This window comes from Episyrphus balteatus, chromosome 1 (genome assembly GCF_945859705.1).
Source record: "Episyrphus balteatus chromosome 1, idEpiBalt1.1, whole genome shotgun sequence".
Lineage (NCBI taxonomy): Eukaryota > Metazoa > Arthropoda > Insecta > Diptera > Syrphidae > Episyrphus > Episyrphus balteatus.
In genome coordinates this window covers 114,416,362-114,442,292 of record NC_079134.1, presented here as the reverse complement: position 1 = coordinate 114,442,292, position 25,931 = coordinate 114,416,362, and the positions used below count along the sequence as shown (strand labels likewise).

Genomic DNA, 25,931 nt, shown 5'->3' with positions numbered 1-25,931 from the left:
GAAAACTGAAAACTGTAGTTAAAAGAAAACAATACAATTTTTTGTGAAACCGTTGATTAATTTGTAGCAAAATGATGTAGGAAATAAAAATATTTTAATCTATTATTTTTCCCAACACACCGGGTGTATGCGGTAGCGGTACGTGTAATTTTTATAAAAATATTTCACACATGAACGTTGACGTTTCGGTTCGGAATTTTGTCCATACAACTACCCGTACCGCTACCGCATACCTTTCTAGAGTTGCTCCTTCTTTGAATCTATACAGGGTAACTCAAAGAAATAGCTCAAACAGAGTTAGGTGAAAAAAATCAGATCAGAATTTCGTAACTTGTTCATCCCGAATCTATACGGTTTAACCGATATACGTTTACTGTAGTTCTTGTGAAATTTCAAAAATCACTTACTTTGAACCAGTTTTTTGTTTCCCCTGTCCATGATTGCATTTTATTGTTTTTACATTTTTTTCACTTACACAATGTATTGATTCCTTTGTATGAGGGATATTAGTAAAAAGTGTATTGATTTGCAAAAAAAAACAATGTTCTAGCTATTAAAATTCGGTTTGTTTGGGCGTATTTATATATGTTGTTTAACTTAACCTGGGGTTGATAAAATAGTTTTGCCTGCAGAGGTGCAGTTACACTGAAGTTTTGGAGAATTCTCTTTTTTTCTAACCGGTACTTGATGATTTTTTCTATAAGATGCACATTTAAGAACTTATAAACTAAAAACTGAAACAAAAGTCCTTAAATTTAGAGCTTTTTTTACATAGGTGACTGGTCTATACTCTGCCATCTGCAAAGTTATGTAAAGATTTCATTTCATTTTATTCATGGGAGGGCTTGAAATCAAATCTCATTTTTTTAACGTCGCGTCCTTTTATTGAATACGGTGACATTCGAACATCTCGCAAAGAGAATTTAGTAACTTAGCAATAAAACACATTCATTGTCTTTTTTACTTTGTTTGTAGAATTAAATTAAATGGACCTGAATACGTTTGTAAGCACTTGAAATGAAAGTAACATTTTTCTAAACGAAAACGAAGAATTATTAAAATTTTGTTTGGATTTATCTTTGCTTTCATGGTTTCTAAACCGAAAGCTTAACCCATGATACTTAAGACGTTAAACTAAGCTTGGGTATCGTTAAAAAATAATATTACATTTATTCTTGATTGAATTCTGAAATATCTCGATAACCATTTCATAAATAGCATCAATTTCGTTTATTTAAAATATGTTGCAATTCGAGTTCTAAGGATTTGAAGAAATTTGCATGTTCGGCCGTTCCAGAGCAACTGAGACGACATATAAACACGCCTTGTTGATCAGTTTATCTCATTCAAGAACAGATCTACTTTCTTGAAACTAGGTGAATCTTAAAGGCTTATCATAAAATTGATGTTTTAGAAGCTTTACGAAAAAATAATTAAAAGTAGCCAAAGAAGGTTACGGAGAAGAGGGGTACAATCTTCTTTATTTGTACTAAATTTTTAATTTTGTTAGATACATACATAATATATTAAAAAAACTAACATAATTATTTGAAAGAATAAAGACAACAAACCAATTTTTAAATAGACTTTTTAGATGCGCCATAAAATACACGATTATCTCTAAAGGCTAAAAGTTTTCCGCGTTTAAAATTTCTATCTATTGGGCGTACACGGGTTTACACATGTGTAGCTGTTTTGTTATCAATTATTGAGAACCTTTCGATACTTAAAGTGAATACTAGCACCAATGACTAGGCAAAACCGCTTTAATTCCACACCACACTCCGTCAATGATATTAATGATGTAAATAAAATCAGTTTAATTGCAATTTTTTTTCATTATTCTGACAACAGTGTCACCGTAAAATTAATATTCCCTATCATATGTACCTACTTGATTACCTAAATCTGGAGTTAGATATTTGTTCGAATAAAAAATGTGTCTATATAGAGTTTGAAAACACGCGATACTAAACTGTTGGTGAATGTATTCATACAAAAAAAAATGCCCCTTTAAATTGTGAATAGGTCGAACCGATAAACACAAGCTTTGGAAAAAAAAAAGAAAATGACCAGTCACGAACAATCGAGCAAACACATAATTTGAATTAATTATAACTTAAATAAGTCTTCTCTGTGTTGTCATGCAGAGGTCAATTGGCTTATAATTGCTTTACCAACAAAATATTAGTCAAACATAAAAAAGACTAGCAGACAGTTTAAAGGAAAAAAAAATCTTATCAGTTGGGGTACAAGCTGATTGCTCCCCAAAAATATTAATCGTGTCTACAATGATTGTAGTAGGTAAAACGTAAAGTTTCGAAAGCAAATAAGTAAAACCTTTTTAAATGTTTTCTTTTCCATTATTTGAATAAAAAGTAAGTTTTTTAATCCCAATTCACTAGGCATGCGGTAACGAATCATGATTAATTGAAAAAATTGCGTTTCGTCGGGTAAAACTCCATTTCAAAATCTCTGAACATTCCAATTTGTTTCGGTATAAAAAAACATTAAAATTATGAATTGTTATTTATTAGTCATCATCGTGTTGTATTTGTAATTAAATGCTCCGATAGATACTGCCATCGTAATCGATTAAAAAGAAAAAAAATCCATAGTTATAGATAATTATAAGTTTCTCAATAAAAACCTACAACAACAGCAATTATAGTTTGCTACACGAGTCTTGTCTAATTTGTGTTATATTTCCGTTGGGAGATAGGTATACTTACGGCCATATTATTCACTAGTTTAAAAAATACATCTGGATGTAAAATTGTCAAATGCCAACAATAAATCCAAATCCCAAATAGTTATCCCGATTTTAACTATGAAAATAGTTAAAAAGTAGTTAAAAACTACTATTTTTTTCTCTGTGTGATAGTGAATATCATAGATTTTGATTTTTTTTTTGACATTTCAATTTCTTTACATCCAGATGTATATTTTAAACTAGTGAATAATATGGCCGTTAAACATATTATAAAAAAAAAAGATATTTCAATATATTCATAAAACACAGACGTGTTAAACGATCCCAAAACAAAAACAACAAAAAAAAAACAGAACAGTCTTACAATGTAAAAGTTTTTGTGATATTGAAACTACAAACTTTTTATTGATGCTAATGCAAAAATTCAAATATCTTTGTAATAGAATTAAAAAAAAAAAAACTTACCTATAATTACAACATCTTTGTAAATAGTATCACTGGGAATATTGCGAACGCTAATATCTTTCATTTTGTATTTTATCGCCAATTTTGTTTAATTCTTGAGCTTTAAATTTGTATTCAATATACTTAAGTATGTATATATGACACGTTAGACAAACGACACACATCAACTTTACAGCTTCTTTCATCTATTATAGCCGGCTTTCTTTATAAATGATGGGATAGAGTTTTGCAAATTCAATATTATACGCAATATATTCATCAATGGTTTTATTCAAGTTGATCGCATTCCGAACCGGTAACGCGACAAACTGACAAAGACGTCTGAACGTTACAACAATTCTTAGAAAACTGAGCTCGTGGTATGGTTGTTTTTTCATTTATACATTTTTGTTGGCAGTGGCAAGATTTTATCGGAAGCAGCGTTAGCATTTGTTCAATATCGATTGCTGCTCTGAGAACGTTTCTATCGACACTGTTTTATTTTGTCTTGGGTTAGCTAGCGGTAGCAGTGTTAGAAAGCTGCAAACTCAAGTGGATGTCTGACGTTGTGCTCTTGAATGTTTGTGCTTCTGGTCTCTTTTACTTAAGTACTCTCTGTTTTTTTTTGTTTGTTTGAATAAGAACTTAAATTTAAAATCTCTTCAAAGGAATAAGATAAGGCTGTCAAACGCGATCGTGCAAGTTATTGTAATTTTACCTGAAAGTATACAAATAATGACAAATCTTAAAATTTATATAAAAAAAAATAATATTGAAGCAAAAAAAATAAATTGAACGACGTCAAAAGATAAGTTGTGAAATAAGATACACTTCCACCCGTCCCTTGTTGGACTCTTAGCAAAATGGGGAAGTGTGATTGTTTATGGTTAGATTGGTGGTTGTAGTTTTATGGCGCTAATGTTTATATTTAGATAAGTAGAAAAGTATAATCACGCTATTTTACAGCACAGATGTGAAAAAATTAAGAAATATGTGCAATTTACAAATGGCAATGAAAGTGGTCAGCACTAGTATTGTTGTTTTATAGGTACGGATAGTTAATTTAAATGAAGTAAAATGAAGGCCCATTGGACCATTAGTGACTTTAACCTAACTTTGTTGAGTCTATTTTCATGCTTTAACATGGCATGGTTTGCAGCGGTAGGTAAACATTTTTGTTGAAAGAGTAGTTTTTTTTTATTTTTATTTATTTTATGCTTTCGAAAAAAAAAAAAATAAAAACCGAGAATGCGAAAAAAGTCCCAAAATTCTGTCTGCGAGTCTGTATCTATAAGGAGCAACAGCTCAAATTGACACTCGGTTTGTATAGCGTCATTTCTGAATTCTTGAGAACTACTTTTAGGTTCAAATGACAGTATGTATGGCAATTTAAAAAAAAGGCTATAACGATTTTAATACAAAAAATATCGTTTCGGTATCGGTTTTTCGCATGTAAAGATTTTTTAATAGCTTGGATCATTTATACGAAGTTTTGTAGATAAAACCTTTAAGATAAATGTCAGAATGTCAAAAACATTTTTTTTTTTTTTTAAATTTATTATAGTGATAAAATTAATTATTTTCTCGAAGTAAATTTTAATACAGTAACATTTTTTTTCAATAAAATTTGTGTAGCAGTTTTTTTTAAATTGTTATCTGCATTATATTTTTTAAGAAAGAAAAGTAAAAATAATGAAAATTAATTCTTAATTTATTTATTTAAGTTTTGTGGAAGAATTTATGTATGACCCTTAGTCCAAAATGTGTTTCACCCAGTTAGAACAGTTTCAAAGACGCATTTTTTTTTAATTTAAGCAGGATTTTTATTTTATTCTTTATACAAATAAATTTCCTCTTTCTTCCAAAACGGCTTTTATTATCTTAAGATAATATGTTGTGCTTAAGGTAAAATGCAAAGCAATTTGAAAGTCGAGTTTTGGTAGTTTAATTTTAGAAGCAATATTGAAAATTGAAACTTTTCAAAATCCTAGAGACTTGTTAAACGTTATGCATGATTTTGGTTTTTGTCTCCAAGTTGTATTATGTATACTTTTTATTTGTTTTAATAAAATAAAATAATTAATTACACAATAATTTTTATTTAATTACTTATTTATTTTAATTTTTAATTTTACAACTTTTTATTTTAATTTTGTAACGGCAACGCATTTCGGAGCTGCTACTTCATCTTCAGGTCGAATACAGAAGATCAAAAAAGCTTAGGTCAAATGATGACAAACAACAACACTAAACAATAAAAGTATTCGACCTGAAGATGGAGTAGCAGCTCCGAAACGCGTCGTCGTTACAAAATTAAAATAAAAAGTTGTAAAATTTAAAATTAAAACTTAAAATAAATAAATAATTAAATAAAAATAATTTATTTTATTTTATCAAAACAAATATAAAGCTTAAAACGTTACATAACTTGAATATTAAATTTGTTAATTTTTTCTTTTTATTTATTAAAAAAAAAAAAAATGCACGACTGGGGTCGCACGTACTTGCTCTTGCAGTTCAAAACACTTTTATGTTAGTCTCGTAGATTTTAAAAGCTGGCCTAAATTAAAAAAAAATGATATTGGGGAAGAGCCGACATTTAGGGCAAAATTTTGTGAAATGAAAAAAATTATTTTTGTTATTTGACTTTTTGAGAAAAAATAAAGATGCAGTTTTATTGCCACTGCTTTAAATATTACGTATACAAAGTTTAATCAAAATCGTTAGAGCCGTTTTCGAGAAATTCGCAATATCGTATTTTTTTGTATGGGAGGTATACGTTCTAAACGAGATATAAAAAAAACAAAAAAAAAAAACAACTTTCAGAATTCTATAAAAATCATCTGTACCAAATTTGAAGAAAATCCGTCCACCCGTTTATGCTGTGGAAATGTGTAGAGATGGATGCACAGACGGACGGACGGAATTGCGAGACCCACTTCTTCGGAATTCTCCATCATCGTAATGTTGGTTTTGATTAAGACCTCAATTTTTTTTTTCGACACGAAACCAATACTTGCCCTATAGAGCAAGTAAAAATGTTAACGCGATTCAGAACCTGTGAAACCATAAGGTGTAAAATTGAAATTTATTTATATATGTATTTATAGAATAACGGGGTATTTTTTTTTATCATTAAATAACAATATTATTTTTTTTAAATCATAAATTATTATTGTTCCTAACTATTGATCTGTGTTAAAGTGAAAAAAATGTACAAAAAAACAAAAATCAATAAATGGATAGGTGAAACAAAGTACTAGTTTAAAGAAGAATAAAAGTTACTTAATTCTGGAGCTTTTAAGTTGGCCTTTCAGCATATTTCATTTGGAGCATTACTTTTGTGACACACTGTATATGCTTAGTGGATGAGCCTCAAAGTGACTAAGTCAAGATTTTCTCCAAAAAGTTGGGATTCCCTTCATTCTAACCACTTACCATTTACTGTGTGTTTAAACTTTTTTTTATATTTTACTCATTTTTAATTGAAGAACGACAATAAAGTAACATTAAGTGTTTGTGAATGTGGATTTTTTCAAAATTTAAAAATGAATCATTATTCACTTCCTCCAAAAATTTAAAATAATTCTGCTCATGTGAAAGAAACTTTAGGCTAACAAAGATTGACAATTTGAAAAAATATTTACGTATTTTGAAAACATTAATCTAATAGGAGATTCAACATTGACTTCCGCTACAGCTCATTGACCAGATGCCGTTCTCGGGGATTTTTTTTAATGAATAAAATAAATATAAAAAAAACCAAACGTTGAAATGCTTCGTAAACCAGTTTGTATCTGGCAGTAGAATTGTTTTTATTAAATAATGTTTTTTTTATATAAGTGATTCATTAACTCTCAACAAAGGAACAATCTAATGCTATTAATCAAATATGTGAAGTTATTAACAATTTTAATGTCCCTTGAACAACATTTGTTTTTGTTTTTTTTTTTTAATAAAAAATCAACTAGGTACATATTTTGTATTAAAAATTAATTTTCGTATACCCGTTCTTACCAAACAATAAATATAAGATAAGGTACATAACACACCTACGTATTTGTCACTTGGCGACGACGTTTCGCCCAAACAGACGCACTTCATCAGGAATGTTGAATGTACTATGTAGGTACGTTAAGGAGAAGCACAAATGTATTGAGATTTAAAAAAAATTGTCTTAATAGAATTCGAACCAAAAAGTAACTTTATTTTGATAGAGGTTTGTGAAACTTGCAAAAAAATGTATTCTATTTGACACAGGCAGCTTTTTAAGATGCCTTAATAAAATGTGTCGAGCAGGAAAAGTTCTATGGTGGTTTGAATTAAAGATGTATGTGTGTACATTAGAGTGGTCCACGCTTGTATGGGAAAAATAAAATTTTCAAATAAAGTTAAGATAGCGAATTGAAATTTCACAACGTTAATGTTATAGATAAGTGGAACAAATTTAGGGGGTGGCCCGACCGAAAATCGAAAAAAAATATTTTTTTGGTCCACACTAGTGTACATAAGTGAGTTTTGTTAAATAACTTGAAAGGTGTTTTTATTATAAGAAAAACGTCAATGTATAACCTGTAGGGAGCAATATTACAAGAATTATTTTTAAAATAAATTTGTTTTTCTAAGAACCGAGTTTTAACGAATATTACAATTTTCTCGAAAACGGCTCTAACGATTTCGATTAAATTTGCTGAGCCTAATGGTCTTAGTGATATTTTTTGATTAATCTCGTATGTTTTGTCAAAGACTGAACTATTTTTTTCAAATTTTACAGACAGATATTTCTTATCGTTTTTAAGAACAAAATTAATTCAAATTTTCTAAAAAGTGTTACGAAAAACTAAAAAAAATATGATTTTTTTTTTCTTTTTGTTAATAATTTCCAATGGTTATCTAAGTAAATTCGACTCAGCCGTGAATCTTATTTTTACTTGACTTCGTTATAGGGAAATAGAACCGGTTTTTATGTAATGGAAGTGGGGGCAAGACCGTTTTTGTACTTGTTGTATAAAAATTAAAAAAATAAAATTGACAAAATTTGTTTGATCGACCAATTTTTACGTCTTAGAAGGGTACAACTGCATCTAACTGATGAGTCCAACAGTTGTGCCTGGGCGGAAAGCATTTTGGACTACTACAGATCATTTAAATTTTCAAATTGAATTGAAATTTAAACAAAAAATAATGAAAATTATCCTTTGTTTACGTTTTTTCTTCTTCTTTATAAACGTTTAAAAGATATTCAAGGTCCAAAGTTTGAGAATGGAAAAAATATATTTAATAATGAAACGGGCAAGACAAAAAGATTTTATATACTTTTTTCAATAATATAACGTTTCCAAAGATATTCGAGTTCAAAGTTAAAAAAATTTATTAAGACATTTTTTACTTTTTCAAAATTTTCTAATTCACTGAGAAGTCATTATTATTATTAAATTAGCAAGATGTTTTCTTGTAGGATTTCAAACGTTCTACAAAACAGTACCCCGGTTTTAAATCGATTGTTTTAACCGTTTAGAAGATATTCGTATCCAAATCCCAATCCGTTCTGGTCATAAAAAAACTATTGAAATCAGTGGGGATTTGGATTTGAGGTATGCTAACGAAAATGATGACAAAACTGACGTTTCAACCCTTAAGCCTGATACGTAGATCGAGCTAAATTTTAGCCAGGCTAAAGCTCTCATTCAAGTTATCGATAATTTGTATGGGATACATTTTAGCAAGCCTAAATTTGTTCAATAATTTGTATGGGACTAAAATTTATCTCGATCTGCATACTAAGTTTTATACAGAAAAACACTGGGGCCCTATTTTGTAAAACGATAATCGTTGAAACTACTTCGTTCTCGTTGAAATGCGACTACTATCTATCTACTATAGTAATAGATAATCGTTTTACTTCAACGATGCTCGTTAATCTTTACCACTGCCATTTACCTATCCTTTGACTTTCGTTTTCGTTTAGCTGCCAAAATATTATTGCGTATGCTGGTAGAATGGATATGAGCCTCAAAAAAATATGTTTTGGGTTGAGTTTGGACAAACGACTTTATCGTTTTACATAATCGCTCTTTGTCGTGACTATCGTTTACTTCAGTATCGTTGACTTGCCGCTCGTTTCGTATTACGTAATAGACCCCCTGCTAAGTGGAAGATTTCCTTAAATTTCCACCCACCACTAAGGATGGGCGAACTTTAATTCGCTTTTGTTTGGATTTGAACTAGCTTGCAGAGCCGCCTTTGTAGATCATTTTATTTTCTATAATTTTTTTTTTATATCATATTGTGACAAAATAAAATGTTTACAACTTAATAACTATAAATAAAACCACCCATTTTTCGCTGATATTGTTTTTTTTTTTTTTTTTTTTTTCAACCACTTGCACCACTTCAAAACATTTGTCATATAGTTTCTTATTGCATTTGCTGAGGTATACGATACAGACACACAGACTACAAATTGCGGAACCCATCACTTTGTTCGTTCTCTTTGCCGTTGTAATTATATTTTTCATCAAAATCTAATGTTCGATTTTTGTTTACAAATGCAAGACTTGACATACAGTATTTTTAAATATATAAATATTATACATTTTTATATATGTACATGAACCTCTAATAAAAATCCTGTCGCGACATTACATTCTGTAAAATTTGGCAACAAACCAATGGAATAGTTCTAACCCCCCCTATGCGAACACGCTGCCATTCGAAGTGTAAATTGAAAGATGAGCAGAGCATATAATTTCAATTTCACTTTTTTAGTTTTGCGACAAGGTTTTGTCATAAAATTTATGAGTACACGATCTATGTACCCATGCAATAACAACAGAATATAGATGGCAATGAAAATAGTGAAAGAATCTGAGACGCTTGGGAAATATTTGGATATGTAGAGCGAAAATAATAGTAAAAACATTGCCAAACTCTGAGAATAATTAACTACTTGAATTTTCAGATTGGTGTCGACGCAGAATTTCACCCTCTATACAACGTATTAAAAGTCCTCCAAAAAATCGGTTTCAAGACGGACGGTACACATCTGTAAAATTGAAATATGTTTCCGTAAATTATAAAAATATGTTGAAATGTAATATATTTTTTGAAACGGTTTTAGGATAATTTTGAAAATTTACACAATTCATGACGAAACTAATAAAAAATCTGCAATCGTATGACTTATTTTTTTCAAATTAAAAATCAGAGTTTTCATATTATAAAAAACAGGCATTTTTGAACATATTCATGATGTCAGTATGTCACAAAAGTAAGTATACAGTCTCAACCTTATTTTACCAAGAACGTTAAAACGAATTGGTACTTTTTAGGGGACATTACGTCACAAAATGATTATGAACTTCACTGACATTAACATCCAGACTATATTTTTCCGTATACTGGTTTAAACCCAGTAGCGCTAACAGACTTCCCATGCATGGAACTCATAGCTAGAACGAGCAAAAAAAGCTCTCGGAGAATTCTGCTATGACTAGTTAGATAACGTCTCGTCCTTGTCACTAACAAACATCATGAAATGTATTCAAATTTCACTTCTTTCGTCATTCATCCAAATCCTTCACAAACCAAACCCTGGGGAGAACATTGGATCCAATGAGTTCCGAGTGAGATAATGCAGCTTGTCGAGTTATCACCCGGTACAACCTATTACCTAACCTTCTATGGTATGAGTACGGGGACCATCTGCCCCGGTCCGGGACTGTGCCGTATTTCTATAGCTCGTCCCGTGTTTTTATTCAAGAAACCCGGGACGTATAAGTGTCCAGTATTTTGTAATCTGTCCCGTATTGTCCCGTATTTGCACATTCTCTGATTTTTGTATCTAAAATGTTAAATACTTTGTAGGAAAAACAAGAAAACAGTTGTTGGGAAATTAAAGTTTTTCTAATTTTTCAGATAAAGGATTGGTTGGACTTAAATGATTTTAACGAAAATGTCCCCATAAAATCGTTGCTGTTAACCATTCTGTAGATAGATTCTTCTGCTTCAGTTATGCACTTCAGTCTAAATTATTTGTATAACAGAAATCAGTTGATAAAAGGATGTCTTTCCAGCTTAATTACCCACTCCGTTCATCAGCTAGCTCTGTCAAGGGAGGAAATCCCTGTGGAATTTTTTATTTTTGCATTAATTTTTTTTTTGCCTAATAAATTCATTTATCAACCGAAGAAACTATTTTCAGTGGTCTAAGCCTTAAATGGAGCCTCAAAAGATAGTCTCGAAACCCATGCCCACCGAAACTACCACAATACGAAAAAGAAAACTTTAAACGCTTTTTCCTCGAAACGCGTTTTTTTCCGCGCCGTGCAACGTTACTCAAAAACTAATGAAGCTGTCGACTTGAAATAAATTGCAAATTACTCTTTAAACCCTGGTACGCTGTTCGCGCTAAATTTTAGCCGAGATAAAATTCCCATACAAGTTATCGATAATTTGTATGGGCTCCATTTTAGCTCAGATAAAATTTTTCGATAATTTGTATGGGAATCAAAATTTAGCGCGAGCAGCGTACCAGGCTTAATTAATTGGCCATTGCATGAACCTTAAAGTTCAATAAAATTTTTACAATAAATATTTTTTTTAACAATTTGTTTATAAAAAAACATTGTGTTTTTTTCGTTTTTTTGCTATCTAATTTTTATTTTACACTTTTTTTACTAAATTTAGGTTCATGCAATGCGTATAAATATATTTTACTGGAAAAAAAATTTCTTTTTTGATTATAAATAATTTTCTGGACCTGGGCACTGCACGGCGCAAACTCGAAGCGTCAACTTTAAAGAGCTGTAGAAGCGCCATTTTGTTGTTTTTTTTGTACTTCAAAAAAAATTGTATCAATACTTCATAATGTCAACAATATAACATACTTTCCCAAAATTCAATAAATGCTTTCAGTTTTCCAAAAAAAATTATCGAAAAAGCTGTCGTCCAGAGGGATTTCCCCCCTCAAGTTTCTACACCAACTAGATTTGCTCTTTATAGTTAAAAATGCTGCTTTTTTTGAGAGACGTTCATCAACCATTTCAAGGACATCACTGTGTAGTCGACTTGCAATTTAAAAGTTTTCGTAAGAAGTGGAGAGATACCGGTTTCTAACATAAGCATGTAATTTGGTACATTAGGTGGTAAACGCCTTAACGTTTACCACCGTTAACGACTTTGATTCTCTCATTATTGTCCAACGCTCGTGTCCACTTGCTCTTTACTACCATTTCGGAAAACCATAACATTCGACTTCTCTAGACTGACAACAAGTTTCCACGTTTTGCAATTTTCACTAAGGAAATCTGTTTGATTTTTTTATTGTCCTTGATGGCAAAGCAAAGTTAGATTTTTATACTTACTTTTGTGACAGACTGTATACCTACAAATGTATTCTGCATTATGGAGAAATAAAATTAAAAAAAAAAAAAAACACTTAACTAAATCAAACATATTTCAGGCTTTGAAATTATATTTCGTTTTAATTTATATAAAAATTATTTTATAAAATGCAACGCACGTGCATTCCATTCTTAAACAAAATCAAATATTTATTTAATTGTTTTGAATGTGTACAGTTTTCATGTGTTAGTATACATATTTTTACTATCATAAAATTACTCCCACACTTGATAGGTAAAACAAATTTTACTAAGTTTGTACCTCTTGGTTATTCTTAATTTTAATTAATAAGAGGAAGTAAAATTCGAGTAAATTTTGCCGACTTGTATATTTTATTTTCAAAATTTATTCAGTTTATAATTATGTGTTGTTACGAATAAATAAACATCAAAGGAATAATTATTATGGTTGTAAAACCAAATATAATTGTTTGAAGTTTATTTTTGTACATTTGTATTTACTTTGGATCATTAGTAGCGATAAAGACAGAAACCTTAATATTGATTGCGATTTAGATCAAAAACGCATTTATATTTACGAGTACACACAGAAACTTCAAGTTCGAAGGTACTTTTTCAGCTTGTTTCAATTAAAAAACACTTGCGTAATAGATATAAATGTTCCTACATACTTAAGTTTTATTTGTTTACATAATGGTTTCAAATCATCCAATATGACGATAGCAGTTAAAAACGAGCTCGTTTTGCAAACCATATTTATCTAATTATACAAACATTAATAATTTGATAAATACTTTTTTATAGAGCTCTTCCAGTGAATTTTATTTAAGACTAAGAACAAAACATTTTCGCTGTATTAATTTCTGAGTTGCTAGTCCAAAACAGTTAATCAGAGACAATCACAGTTCTATAAAAAAAATATTTACTTTAATACACGGGTTCTTTTCGTTGTTTGTTGATGCTTTTATAGTTCAGTGAATGGGGAAAAATCTAAAACGTGACGTCAGTTAAATTTTGAAGCAGTATTTAAGAGGAATTTAATCCGAGAGTTGCTCTTACAACTCTGAAAGTATAACTCCTATAGGAAAATGATGTACAAGAGAAATAAAGATAATTATATTTCCAATAAGAAACATCCTTGCAAATTTTTTGTGTGAAAAGTCGTTCTCGAGATCAATTATAGTTCTTAATTTTTGTTTTGTTTTTACTTGAAAGTGCAATATAAATGTAACAAGTATTCCTTTGCCATCACACGTTGGAGCAAAAATATATGTGTTTTACTTGATCTGAAGCCCGTTCGGTAGCCGATTGTATTAAACGAATTATGTCCATTTATAGCTATAAAAAGCATGTATGTAAGTCTGTAGGTATTGACTTTCGAAAATTTTTCATAAGTATTTATCTAAAAATTAACATTTAAATTTTAAAACAAAATCTTTGGAGACATTTTCAAGAAAATTAAACTTTTTCAAAAATGGATTATTTAGCTATTTTTGGTCCAAAGTATTAGTCTCTAAAAAAGCACTACATACTGTTCAGGCTGTAGTCCCTTATACATACACGAAAACACACTCACAGGCAGACAGGCGGACTTGTGGGGCCCAATTCTATTGCTTTCTCTATCTGTTTTATTGCAATCTTAACTTTTTTGTTTGCATAAGTTGATATACAAATACAACCTACATAATATGTTTATCGCAAGTAAAAAATAAAATACTTAATATCTTGATTGTTATGTATGAACATTTAGCGATGGTGCAAATGGGTCTCTTTGGCACATTTTGCATAAGCATTTCGCAGATTAAGATTAGGGTGAGAGGTGTGAATAATTCACCTTATCACTGCGGCCTCTGATGGGCCTATTGTGATATTAAGAATTTCGCAGACTTCTGATGTAATAAGTAATTTTCTTTTCATAAGTAGTTTTGTTGTCAACTATAAAAGAAAATCTGAAGGCCTCAATTCGGGAAATCTTAGGGGCGGCAGTCTTAACTTCACTTTTGATATTGTTCGATCGAGAAAATTTCGTGAAATTCGCTTAAAACAGCACAAATTCTTTTATTGAAGTTTCTGTACCAGTAGACGAATATATACATTGTGAAACTCACGCACACTGAATTAGTAAACAGAACCAAAAAGACGCAGAACAAAAATTTTCCACCACAACTGACAATGTGAAATCCTCGTCGAAGCAGCTGCAACAAGTACTAATTTACTACCAAAATGTCAAGGTTTATAGAAATATAAATAAATTCCCTCATGACGTTATCGTGCTAACTGAGACATGGTTGAACTCGTCTTTTATTTACACTGAGTTATTTGATACCACCTATCAAGTTTTTTCGACGTGATCACTACATACTTAATCTTAATGATTCAGCTACTGTTGGCGGTAGTTTATTGATTGAAGTAAGAACATCTTTTATAGGAAAAATAAGAGATCTTATCTACTTCCCTGGTGTTAGGAATGCTGGTGTCGCCCTTATTCCAAGCGATTCAAAGCTTGGTCACGAAGATCGCCACGATTAAATTTAAGTTTAAATTTATGTGCACGCAATGTTCTTAATTTTTGTAAAAAAACATAAATGAGTTTGTTTTCAAAAAATTAAATTTTACTCAGCTATTTAATTAACTGCTAGAGATAAAATTTCAGTAAAGATAAAATGATTTTACGACTTTATGAAACTTTATTTGATTGTATTTTTGGATACTATGCCACTGCGCGAATTTAAATCTTTAAATAGTAAACCGCCATGATTTGAGTTTGGAGAGGTAATAAGACACTTAGAGTTTACCAAGAACTGTAATTTTATTTTGACCTATTCGTACTTTCTCTGTACTTTGAATTTATTTCAAAAGCTGAATCCGAGCTTAAAATGAACACCCTTATATTTTGGAGGTGCGTTAATAATAAACGTAAATCTGAGGGTTATCCAGCTAGTATGGATTTTAAAAATTCTTTTAGTCATCTACCAGAGATAATGACTAACATGATTGTCGATAGTTTTAAAGTGCCTTTAAGGATTTTCTTGTAGCAAGCACTTGTTTTATCCCTCCAAACACACTAGAATTCATACATTGCAATGCAATTAATTTTCTTCTTCAACGTAACTAAATTTCTTTTTGGAAATATTCATACCTTATATCAGTCCATAAAACGGCCCTATGAATTTAATAACAAAGTGTCGTCTTATAGTGAAACTTTCTGTAATTTCTAAACTGTTTGAGTCTCTTGTGTGTGATATAATTTCTTTTAATTGTTTTTTTGTTATACATATGTGAAAATCAACATGGTATTGTGAAGAAAAAATCTACCGTTACTTATTTACTACAGTTCTCTACTTTTTGTTTAGATTCATTCGAAAAACATTCCCAAGTAGATTGCATCTTCACAGATTTCCGCAAAACATTTGATGAATTAAGTCATGAAATGCTGCTGAGTAAATTAAATTAAATTGGACTCAACAGTGGGCTCATCATTTAGATCTGTCGTACCCTTACTAAGACGCCTAGTTTTGGTCGGTGTTTACCGAAATTTATAAAACTCACAGCCCGTGGCCAGGCTGATATAATAACGAAGAAAAAATAATTAATTTTCTGAATTTAAACAATACCCTTAGAATGTTAAAATTCTCAGTATGTAGGTTTATTCATGCTGTGCTAACTTAAACAAAAATTCCAAGAAATAGCATAAAAAGGGTTGTCTAAAGCTTTAATTTTTTTTTGTAAAAATACCATTTTTTTAAATTTTTCGAGCTTTAGAGCCGATGCGCGGGCAGAAGATATTAACCGATTTTGATTATTTAAACGCCTTCTTAGTCTTCACCATTCGCAACTTTTCCGCGCTATTACGATTTGAAATTCGAAAAAAAAAAACAAAAACAACCCACATTATTACACAGTCGGGTGATTTCTTAAAACTGTAAATAAACATATTAATTATTTAAGACTAAATATTTGTATATTTTTCTGTAAAAATTTAGTTCAATTTTGAAAGCTTACTTACGACTGCTATTTGGGAAGACATGACATTTCAGTACCATTTTATTTTTCACCACATTCATAAGTATTTCTATTTTAATTATCAAATAAACATGAGAATAATTAACTACAAATTTACAAATAGCATTTATACAATTTACTTAGACTGTGAAATAATTTTATACACTTCGCGTCACTTGAATAGAAACAACATTTTTTCTTTACAAAATAGCGATTGGCGCTTTGGTGAGGTAACTAAGTAGATTTTTGGTTTTGCATTTTCAAAGAGGAACTTTAAACAAACAATGTTGTAAAAACAAAAAACCCAAAACAGAAACCGTATGGCTTCTAGTTGCGTTTTTTCGCATTACCTCACAAAAAACAGTGTTTTTTTTGCGTCACTTGAATAGAAACAAGCTCTTAAATTAGATAAAAATGATGAAAAATCATGGAAAACACTAATTATAGCAAAGCAATATTAAGCTTTGACATTATTTGCACATTATAACCAATTATGGGCTACGAGCTACCAATAGGCACCACAGAAAATGCATAAATAGAATTTAACATTGAAAATGCACTTCTACTGTACACAATCGTGGATCTAATTGGAGAAAGTGATAAAAGTGTTTGGTAACTTCTTACAAATTAAGAAAATGACATTTTCTACAATTTAAGGATTGAATAAGTGAAATAAACTTTCGTTTTTATCCGGAATGCATCTGTTTTGTTTTTATTGCGTTGTTTTTTCTTGAACTATCCTTGTGCAATCTCTAAGACGGTTGTTCTTCCACGTTCCTAAACTTGCCAAGAGCTTCTACCATTATTTCTTTGTAAAAGTTAGCATCTGTTTTTGAAGCGTGAAGCTTCAATTTTGCTATTGCACATCATAAAAACAAAGCGTATTACTATAACACATTTTAGTGCCCTTTATTGGCGATGCGATAAAGGTTATTCTTTTATAAACCAATGAAATAGGGCTAATATTAACGTGGTCCATCTGAGTTGGTATGTTTTCCTTTAAAAAACCACTCTTTACCTCACTACTTTTCAGTTCGAATGCAACTATAAAATAGTTAACTTTTTTGTAATCTTAGTAGAACTTAAAATGTTGTTATTTTGCATTTTGAGGCTTTTTTAATGTTATGCACCTTTTATAACTTCCAGGATGGAACAAACCAACACGTTTCCATCGCACTAACACCACGTTTTTGACCGATTTTAGCGGCAAAGAGAAGAAAATTGCAGCTAGTTTTTTAATTATTTTTTTCTCTGCTCGTGACTTGGGTCTCACCTGTCTTATTTTTTGATTTGATCACTAGTTTACGATATTTTAAAAATTATCTCATCCAAATTTGGCAAATTTTCCAATATCTTTCTCGATTTTGCATAGCGCAGGTGCATTTCCAATGTTAGCTGCTATTTATGCATTTTCTGTAGTGCCTATTGGTAGCTCGTAGCCCATAATTGGTTATAATGTGCAAATAATGTCAAAGCTTAATATTGCTTTACTATAATTAGTGTTTTCCATGATTTTTCATCATTTTTATCTAATTTAAGAGCTTGTTTCTATTCAAGTGACGCAAAAAAAAACACTGTTTTTTGTGAGGTAATGCGAAAAACGCAACTAGAAGCCATACGGTTTCTGTTTTGGGTTTTTTGTTTTTACAACATTGTTTGTTTAAAGTTCCTCTTTGAAAATGCAAAACCAAAAATCTACTTAGTTACCTCACCAAAGCGCCAATCGCTATTTTCTAAAGAAATAATGTTGTTTCTATTCAAGTGACGCGAAGTGTATATCATTGTTTGAATTTGTATGTTTTCTTTGAAAAGAAAATAATTGACTTCGTTTTAATTAAAATATTTTAATTCAATTATTTACTATTGAAGACAATATATTTGCGCAATGCGCGCTCTGTTTAATTATTATGATTATAAACAATGAACGAATTTTAAAAAAATTAAGCAAAATTAAAATATTCTTGTATTTGAACTTTCTAATAAACTCACACCTCTTTTATCGGAATTTGACTTTTTTCTTATTTCCAAAATAATATAATTTTATGCTTAACTTTTCGACATCTGTCGTTAACAGATCATTCAAAACACCTTTCATCGTATCTGTATGACCAATAATTTTCAATTAATTACTGCAGTTCATTCATTTCTTCGTCGGTCGTCGAAACAAATTGGCTAGATGCCATAAAGATAAATGGTAGAATTACTGGATGACGATGAGACAAACACCCACATGGTAGACAACCTAAATACTTGAGAACAATACGATCTAGCAGAAAATGTGATGGTGTATTTCTAATGATATATTCAGAACGTTGTTGATGGCGTATTAGAAGCAAGGCCGGTATGTTATCAAAAGAATTTGTGACTAATTTTTCTATTTTAAAAAACCCTTGACTACAAAACTTAATGGGAATGTATTATTTTTTTTTTTATTATATTTATTCAAGGACAATTGTTTTCACTTGCATCTTTTAAGTTTAATGTTTAATATTTATTTTCTTATATTACATACTTTACACAGGCAGCCTTGAAGAATTACGACCTCGCCACACAAAGAGGGGTTTGAAACCGGCCATCGTCTTTCTGGGTTGGAGCAGAAAACTTTGCATTTCAGGTTTTAGAAATTTAAATGCGTCTGCTTCTTTGCGGTTACATATGTGAAAGTGTCCTTAAACATATCGCAAATAAGCAAATATGGAACATCAAATCGATAACCACCACATGTTCATCGAATTCGAGACAGTATCTATTGAGACGAGCTATGTTTAGTTTTTGCATCGCTGAATAAATGAATGAATATCTTTATTGAGGCTTAATAAGTTTACATACACTTTTGTGTTTTACATTATGTTCTCCTTTTATTATATTCTTTTAACAAATTAGAATTGGTCTTGTATGATGTATTACTTTATGAGAATGCGACTCCTTTAACAAATACAGAACTCTAACGTCAATACCAGAAGTACCATCTTTCAAAACTCTATTGACAGAAATGAAAAAAGACAGAGTAATGTCAGAGACACTTTTGTGAGCATCGAAGCATAAGTGGCAAAAATGGGTTTAACGGTCAATGAGGACAAAAGCAAAACCAAGTATACATGATGTCTTCAAAAAAGAGCAATCAATACTGCGAAAATTAAAAATTCAGTTCTGAGACCTGAAAGGATACAAAAATTAAATAATATGAAAAAATTACCTACATATGTAATAAAAAAACTTTTTTGTTTAGATAACTTCCATATTACTTTTTATATTCCTAGCCCTCATAGCAAAATATTCAACTTTTCTGGAACCAGTTGTGAATATTTTGCAAAAATTAGACCTCCTTGCATGCACCAAGCATATTCATACAATTATTAATATGGCAAAGGACTCAGGAGTAGAGAACTCATGACTGATTCTAAAGTGGTGGCTGAAGAAGTTGAAGAAGAACTGCAAACACCAAGAATAGTTAAAAACGCCAAGCACTTCGCTCAAACCATCCTTCATCGAACGCAGTTGAGTTTTGGAAGAAATCGCTCCTGATTCCATATTTAGATTCATTGATATCTTCACTTGAACGAAGATTTCCAGATGAAAACTTACCAGCATATTCTCTATTTATTTTTGTAGTAAATTAAGCTTGTTCCAGAAGAATATTTAAATAAAATAACTAAATCGATGTGAACAGTTTGAATAATTTTAATGAAGTAAAGAAAAAATATTTTTCAATAAACAAGTTTGTTTGATAAGCTACTTAGATATTAAATTGATTATATGAGTACACAGTACAGTATTTCAACAATTTTGCATTCAGTGAATGTGTTGAAGTTAAGCTTAAATTATTTTTCGTTAAAATTAAAAATTTTTGTCGAGTTTTACCCCGGATTAAAAAAATTTGCCGGGGTTGGCTTAGCTGTGGTATAATCTTTGGAAAGATAAAAAAATTATATCCCGAAGATCTCCAAAAACTTGATTTATGCGATATCGTACAAGAAGCAGACGACTTTTTCCCGACAACGAAACTTACTCTCCATATTGCCCTTTCCTTACTTTGCACCACAAGATCGTTTGAAAGAACTTTTAATACGTTGAGGAGAGTCAAAACGTGGCTAAGATCAACCGTTATCGAAGATCGTTTGAATGGTATAGTTGATAATAATAATAATCTCAAAATCATTGTTTGTAGATGTCTGTTTGAATGTTGTACACCGAAAAATGGAAATAGAATGAGTTTGCTCCCCTCCCCCCTCCTGTGTGCTCGTGAATAATTCAAACAAAGCTGGAAATGATTATAATCTCAAAGAAGAGTCGTACAAGTTTGCGACGGCTTCTGAGTTCCGCATAACTTTTGAGGGCCAAAAAACCGTTACATTTTAGCACTTTTTTCAGTTTTTGGGTCATACATAACTCCTGAAAAATACCTATATATAATATTAAATTCTACATTGTCCAAAGTAAATTAAAATCTTTTCCAGTTTTGTCTGAATTATTTGCGACCAAAAGTCTAAATTGACTGGGGTACTTGGAAATGTCGTTGTGCATTTTGTTTACACTACGGTTCATTAATTTAGGGTCATGTACAATTTTTTTTTTTGCTATTTTGCCTCTGAGATTAATTCTGTTTTTCTATTTGTAAAACCTTTTCTGCATACCTACATACATAAACACTTTCCACTGAGATTTCGCAAGTATTTCGTTGTCGTTGTGAAGACTGACGAAAAATGTGTAGTTTCCGATCAGAAACGCACTAGGCTTAAAGGATTTTAAGATTACGGACACAACTAATAAAATGTTGAAAGCCCCTGCATTATTAATTATTCACTCGCATGCTTAAACTAGGAAATAGCTGGGTGGTTTCTACCACCTATAATAAGTTTCTCATTTTAAATGCAAAACAAAAACAAATTGTACTAGGAAGGATTTGTGTTGTGGTTGTTTTGAGAATAAAATCAAAAAATGAGTAGCAGATTTGTAAATAGTAACAGAAAAATATAAAAACAATTAATTTTATAAGAAAAAAGTCTTACTTGAAAATATAATGTAATATGAATATACAGCAAAAGGATTTCATCAGATGCACCTTTATTTAATTTGTTTTTTCATAACAAAAAAAAAAAAACATTATCGATCATATAAAATGCAACAACAACCGCACATTATCAATTTAATTAGAAAATACATAAATGTGACAGTTTCGTTTTGGCTGCCTTTAAATTATAATTACAATAGATTGTTCAATTAATGGGCTATTTTTGGAATTAAACATTTAAGTTTTTACAGAAAACACATTACCACACGTTTTTTTCTTGTTGTCGCGTTATTGAAACTATTGAATTGTTTTCCTGAAAAAAAAAATACTGACATTTCACCGAAAACATAAGACCAATTCACAATAAGCTCTGCCATAGATAAGGAATCGTGAGAATAACAACCACCAACTTGTAGAATGTATTTAGAAATTTACATTTGACGATTTTTTCCAGTGACGATTTTTCTTTACAAAAAATTTTTATATGGCTTTTCGTTTTTCAGTACGCAGTTGAAGAGAAAATTTTCTAGATTATTTTTTGAGTATTCTGTCGAAGTCAAAATGAAAAAAGAAAATCCAAACTAATTTAATCAAGAAAAACACAAATAATCTGACATTTTATTCCACCGACTAATCACTCACTCAATAGGGGTATTCACGATCAGGGCCCTATTTCACCAACTACAAGTTACAACCACAAATTTGTAACTTGTAGATCACAAGTACAAATTTGTAGAATGGAATTCTGTTTCACAAAGTACAAATAAGTAATTCACAAATTTGTGATTATCGAAAAAAAAAATTACAACTAACTTTTGAAAACCACAAGTTTGTAGAATTACCGTTTCACCAAATATATTTTTTTCTTGTAAACAACAAGTTTATCTCACAAACTTGTAAAGCTCGTTGTAGTCTTAGCGGTGACCGTTGAGTTACTTAACTCATAACGACATAGGTTAAAATTGGTTTCAAATGAAAACTAAGGATTGCCATTTTTAAAACTTGAGCTCTTATTTGGCAAACCTATTTTAAACGGAAAATTGTCAAATTACTAATACTGTCATATCTTAGTAGTTTGATCAAATAAGAAAATTTTTTTGGCATGACAAACAAAATTGTAAATATATATTAAGATTTTTGTATTGCTGGATTATTTTTATATTTATTATTTTATAATCCATATCCATAGATTTATAAAAGTAAAATAAAAATATTGTTAATAGTGAGGAAAATTAATAAAATAATTTAAATAATGAAGAACTACAAATATGAGAAATAAAAACAAGCCTCTTTGATCAAAAGAGAACGAATTTTTACATACTTAAAAGGTAGGTTATTCCGATCAGGAAAATTTTTTCAACAGATATTTTGTAATATTTTCATTCGATTTGAAACACAAATGCTATACCAATTTTTAAAGCATTTGTTTTCCATTACAAATAAAAAAGAAAACAAATATTTATTACAAATAAAAAAAAATGCGTTAAAAAAATATTGATTGCAACTGAAATAAATTGAATTTAAAAAAAAATATTGCAACTGAAAAATATTTGCCTTAAAAAAATATTTATTGCTTTTGAAATTAAAAAAAATCATTTATTGCAAGTAAAAAAATTTTATAATGAAAAAAAATTGCATTAAAAAAATTTTTATTGCAACTGAAAAATATTTGCATTAAAAAAAAAATATTTATTGCAAATAAAAAAATTTGCATTAAAAAATGTAATTGCAGCTGAAAAATATTTGGATTGAAAATAAAAATTTTATTGCAAATTAAAATATACTAAAAACAAATTGTATTGAATTGTAATTGAATTTCTTACAATTTTGGGTATCTGACCATACCTACATTAGTTATTTCAACTACCTATACTATTGAACCTTATCTAAGGCCAAAAAGTCGAAACTGTAAGGGATTCGACGAATGTTAAAATAAAATATTTAATACACACATTTTGCATTTATTTTTTTTAATGCAGAAAATGTTTTATATGTAATATAATTTTTTTTTAATGCAAAATATATTTATTTGCAATAAAAATATTATTTCAATGCAAATATTTTTCTGTTGCAATAACATTTTTTTTTAAGTAAATTTATTTATTTGCAATAAATATTTTTTTTAATGCAAATATTTTTCAGTTGCAATAAAAATTTTTTTAATGCAATTTTTTTACTTGCAATAAATGATTTTTTTTTTAAATTTCAAATGCATTTTTACAACCCTGAATAATAATAACATAGCTTTTCTAAAAATAATAATAATGACCTTCGGCGTAAGGCCATTTTAAACACTTTAATCACTCTAAATACGGTTTTTACAAACTTGTAACAAAAATGACATACGTCTTGACTCTTGTAGAAAATGTTCACAAATAAATAGAAACTTGTAACTTTTTTTTTTGGTGAAACAGAAACCCACAAGAAACTTGAAAGCTCACAAATTTGTTACTTGTAAAATACAAGTTTTGGTGAAACAGAAAATGGATTTTTTTCACAAATTTAAAATTGTAGATTACAAGTACAATTTTGTGATTGCAAGAAACTGGTGAAACAAAATTAATCGATTTTTTCACAAATATTGTGAAAATTACTTGTAATTACAAATTTGTAAGTTGGTGAAATGGGGCCCAGGTGCAACGAAAAGGTGTAAAATTGCTAAATTTTATTTACCTAATACTACAGCTACAGCAAAAGAAAATTTTGCATCATTAAATTTTTTTTGTATCTATTCACAATGAAGTTTTATGTGCGTTCAGGCGATTTGACTTTATTTCCAAGCTCATTTCGTTGAAATGAGATGATAATTATCTCATTTCAAATTTGAAATTTGTTTGGGAAATTATCTCATTTCGAACCTCATTTGGCAAATTTGATCGAAATCATCTCATTTGCTCTAGTGCAAACAGGCAGTGAAAACTACATTGGCTCAAAAAGTGAAAAAGTACAAAAGTGAACATTTTCAAACGCATTTTTGTATAGTTTTTCGGGCTGGGAAATAAAATCAAATGATGCAAAAAGCTTATTTTTTCGTTTAAAAAACATTTTGTACACTCTTTTTTACAGAAAAAATTGCGTTTGCGAGAAAAAAAATATTTTCACTTTTGAACTTTTTCAAAAAGTGGTGAATGTAGTTAAGCCTAAATGCTTAACTACATACACCACTTTTTGAAAAAGTACAAAAGTGAAAAGATTTTTTTTTCTGGCTATCGCAACTGTTTTGTGATAAAGAGTATACAAATTATATTTTAGCCCAAAAAATAAGCTTTCTGCATCATTTGTTTTAATTTTTCATCCCGAAAAACTATACAAAAATGCGTTTGAAAATTTTCACTTTTGTACTTTTTCACTTTTTGAGCCAATGTAGTTAACGCTTAATAGGGTTAAAGTGTGCGAAGAAGTACACTGTAAGACTACTGTAAAGTTTCTCATCAGTAGCCCAAAGTGGTATTCGATCCTATAAGCGTACCACAGAATTCTTATAGGAAGCATAATAGGTTCATTCAATATTCAAGAAGAGGGAGGAAAAAAATAAAAATAAAATGAAAAAAAGAGAAATTATTTTGAATTCATACAAATTTTTATTTTAATGTTCATTTTTATAAACAAATACACTTCTCATTTAAAAGAGACAGCACATCCTTGAGCTGGTCCTTTGTCAAAATTAATATTCGTATTTGTATTTTATTTGCACTTTCAAAAAACATAATCAATAAAAATAACGCACTTGCCTGACTATAAATTTCAATAAATGGTGCAGTTTATTAAAACACTACATATTTTGGCGTCCTTAAAACAACAATCGAGAAGAAGCTTCTATAAACCTTTCCAGATGCTACATTTTGTAAACCTGTAAAGCTTTACAAGAATAAAATTGTTATCATGATAAGAAGCTTCTAAGGATATTTGTCGTGGATTTCTATAGGGTTAAACGCTTCTCAACATCGTTATAGTATGCTTATAGATAATTTTCTCATCACACCTATAATCCCACTATAAGATACTCCTAAGAAGTTTCTTAGAAGTATTAATATCAGCTTTTACTGATAATTTTTTATCGTGGGTAGTATACCAGCTTATAGGTGCGAATAGCCCTTTGGGCTGGAAACTCGGAAGCAAAAATGTTAGTTGGGCACTAGCGCATATACCCTTCGGTGTGACCAAGCTTTTAGGGTTTAGCAAAAGTGTAAAGAAATTGTTGTCTGTTTATTTGCGTTTTATAAAAAATACTACGTGTAGAAGCGCGCGTTGCACCCAAGAGAAAATCAAAAGGAAATTCGAAGATAATTTCTGCGCCTTGCGTCTTCGTGTAGAAGCAGACCTTACGATTTCTGCACAGAAGTAGAAAATCTTCCTTTTCGTTTTTTCGAAATTTCTTTCTCCCTTGCTCTTATAT

At 29.9% G+C, this 25,931-nt stretch overlaps 1 protein-coding gene across 2 annotated transcripts in view; it reads right to left on the bottom strand.

Moving 5' to 3' along the window:
- Positions 1 to 21,827, bottom strand: part of LOC129921153 (oxidative stress-induced growth inhibitor 1-like) — a 29,920-nt gene extending 8,093 nt beyond the window's left edge. Inside the window, exons 1-2 of one of the 2 annotated variants that reach the window (XM_056002848.1) lie at positions 21,534 to 21,827; positions 3,179 to 3,875 (exon numbers count right to left, since the gene is read on the bottom strand). In XM_056002848.1, the coding sequence (XP_055858823.1) occupies positions 3,179 to 3,242 (64 nt within the window). In that variant the 5' untranslated portion in view covers positions 3,243 to 3,875; positions 21,534 to 21,827. The remainder of the gene's footprint in view (positions 1 to 3,178; positions 3,876 to 21,533) is intronic. The other variant, XM_056002846.1, reaches the window with a different exon arrangement.
- Between the last annotated feature and the right edge of the window lie 4,104 nt (positions 21,828 to 25,931).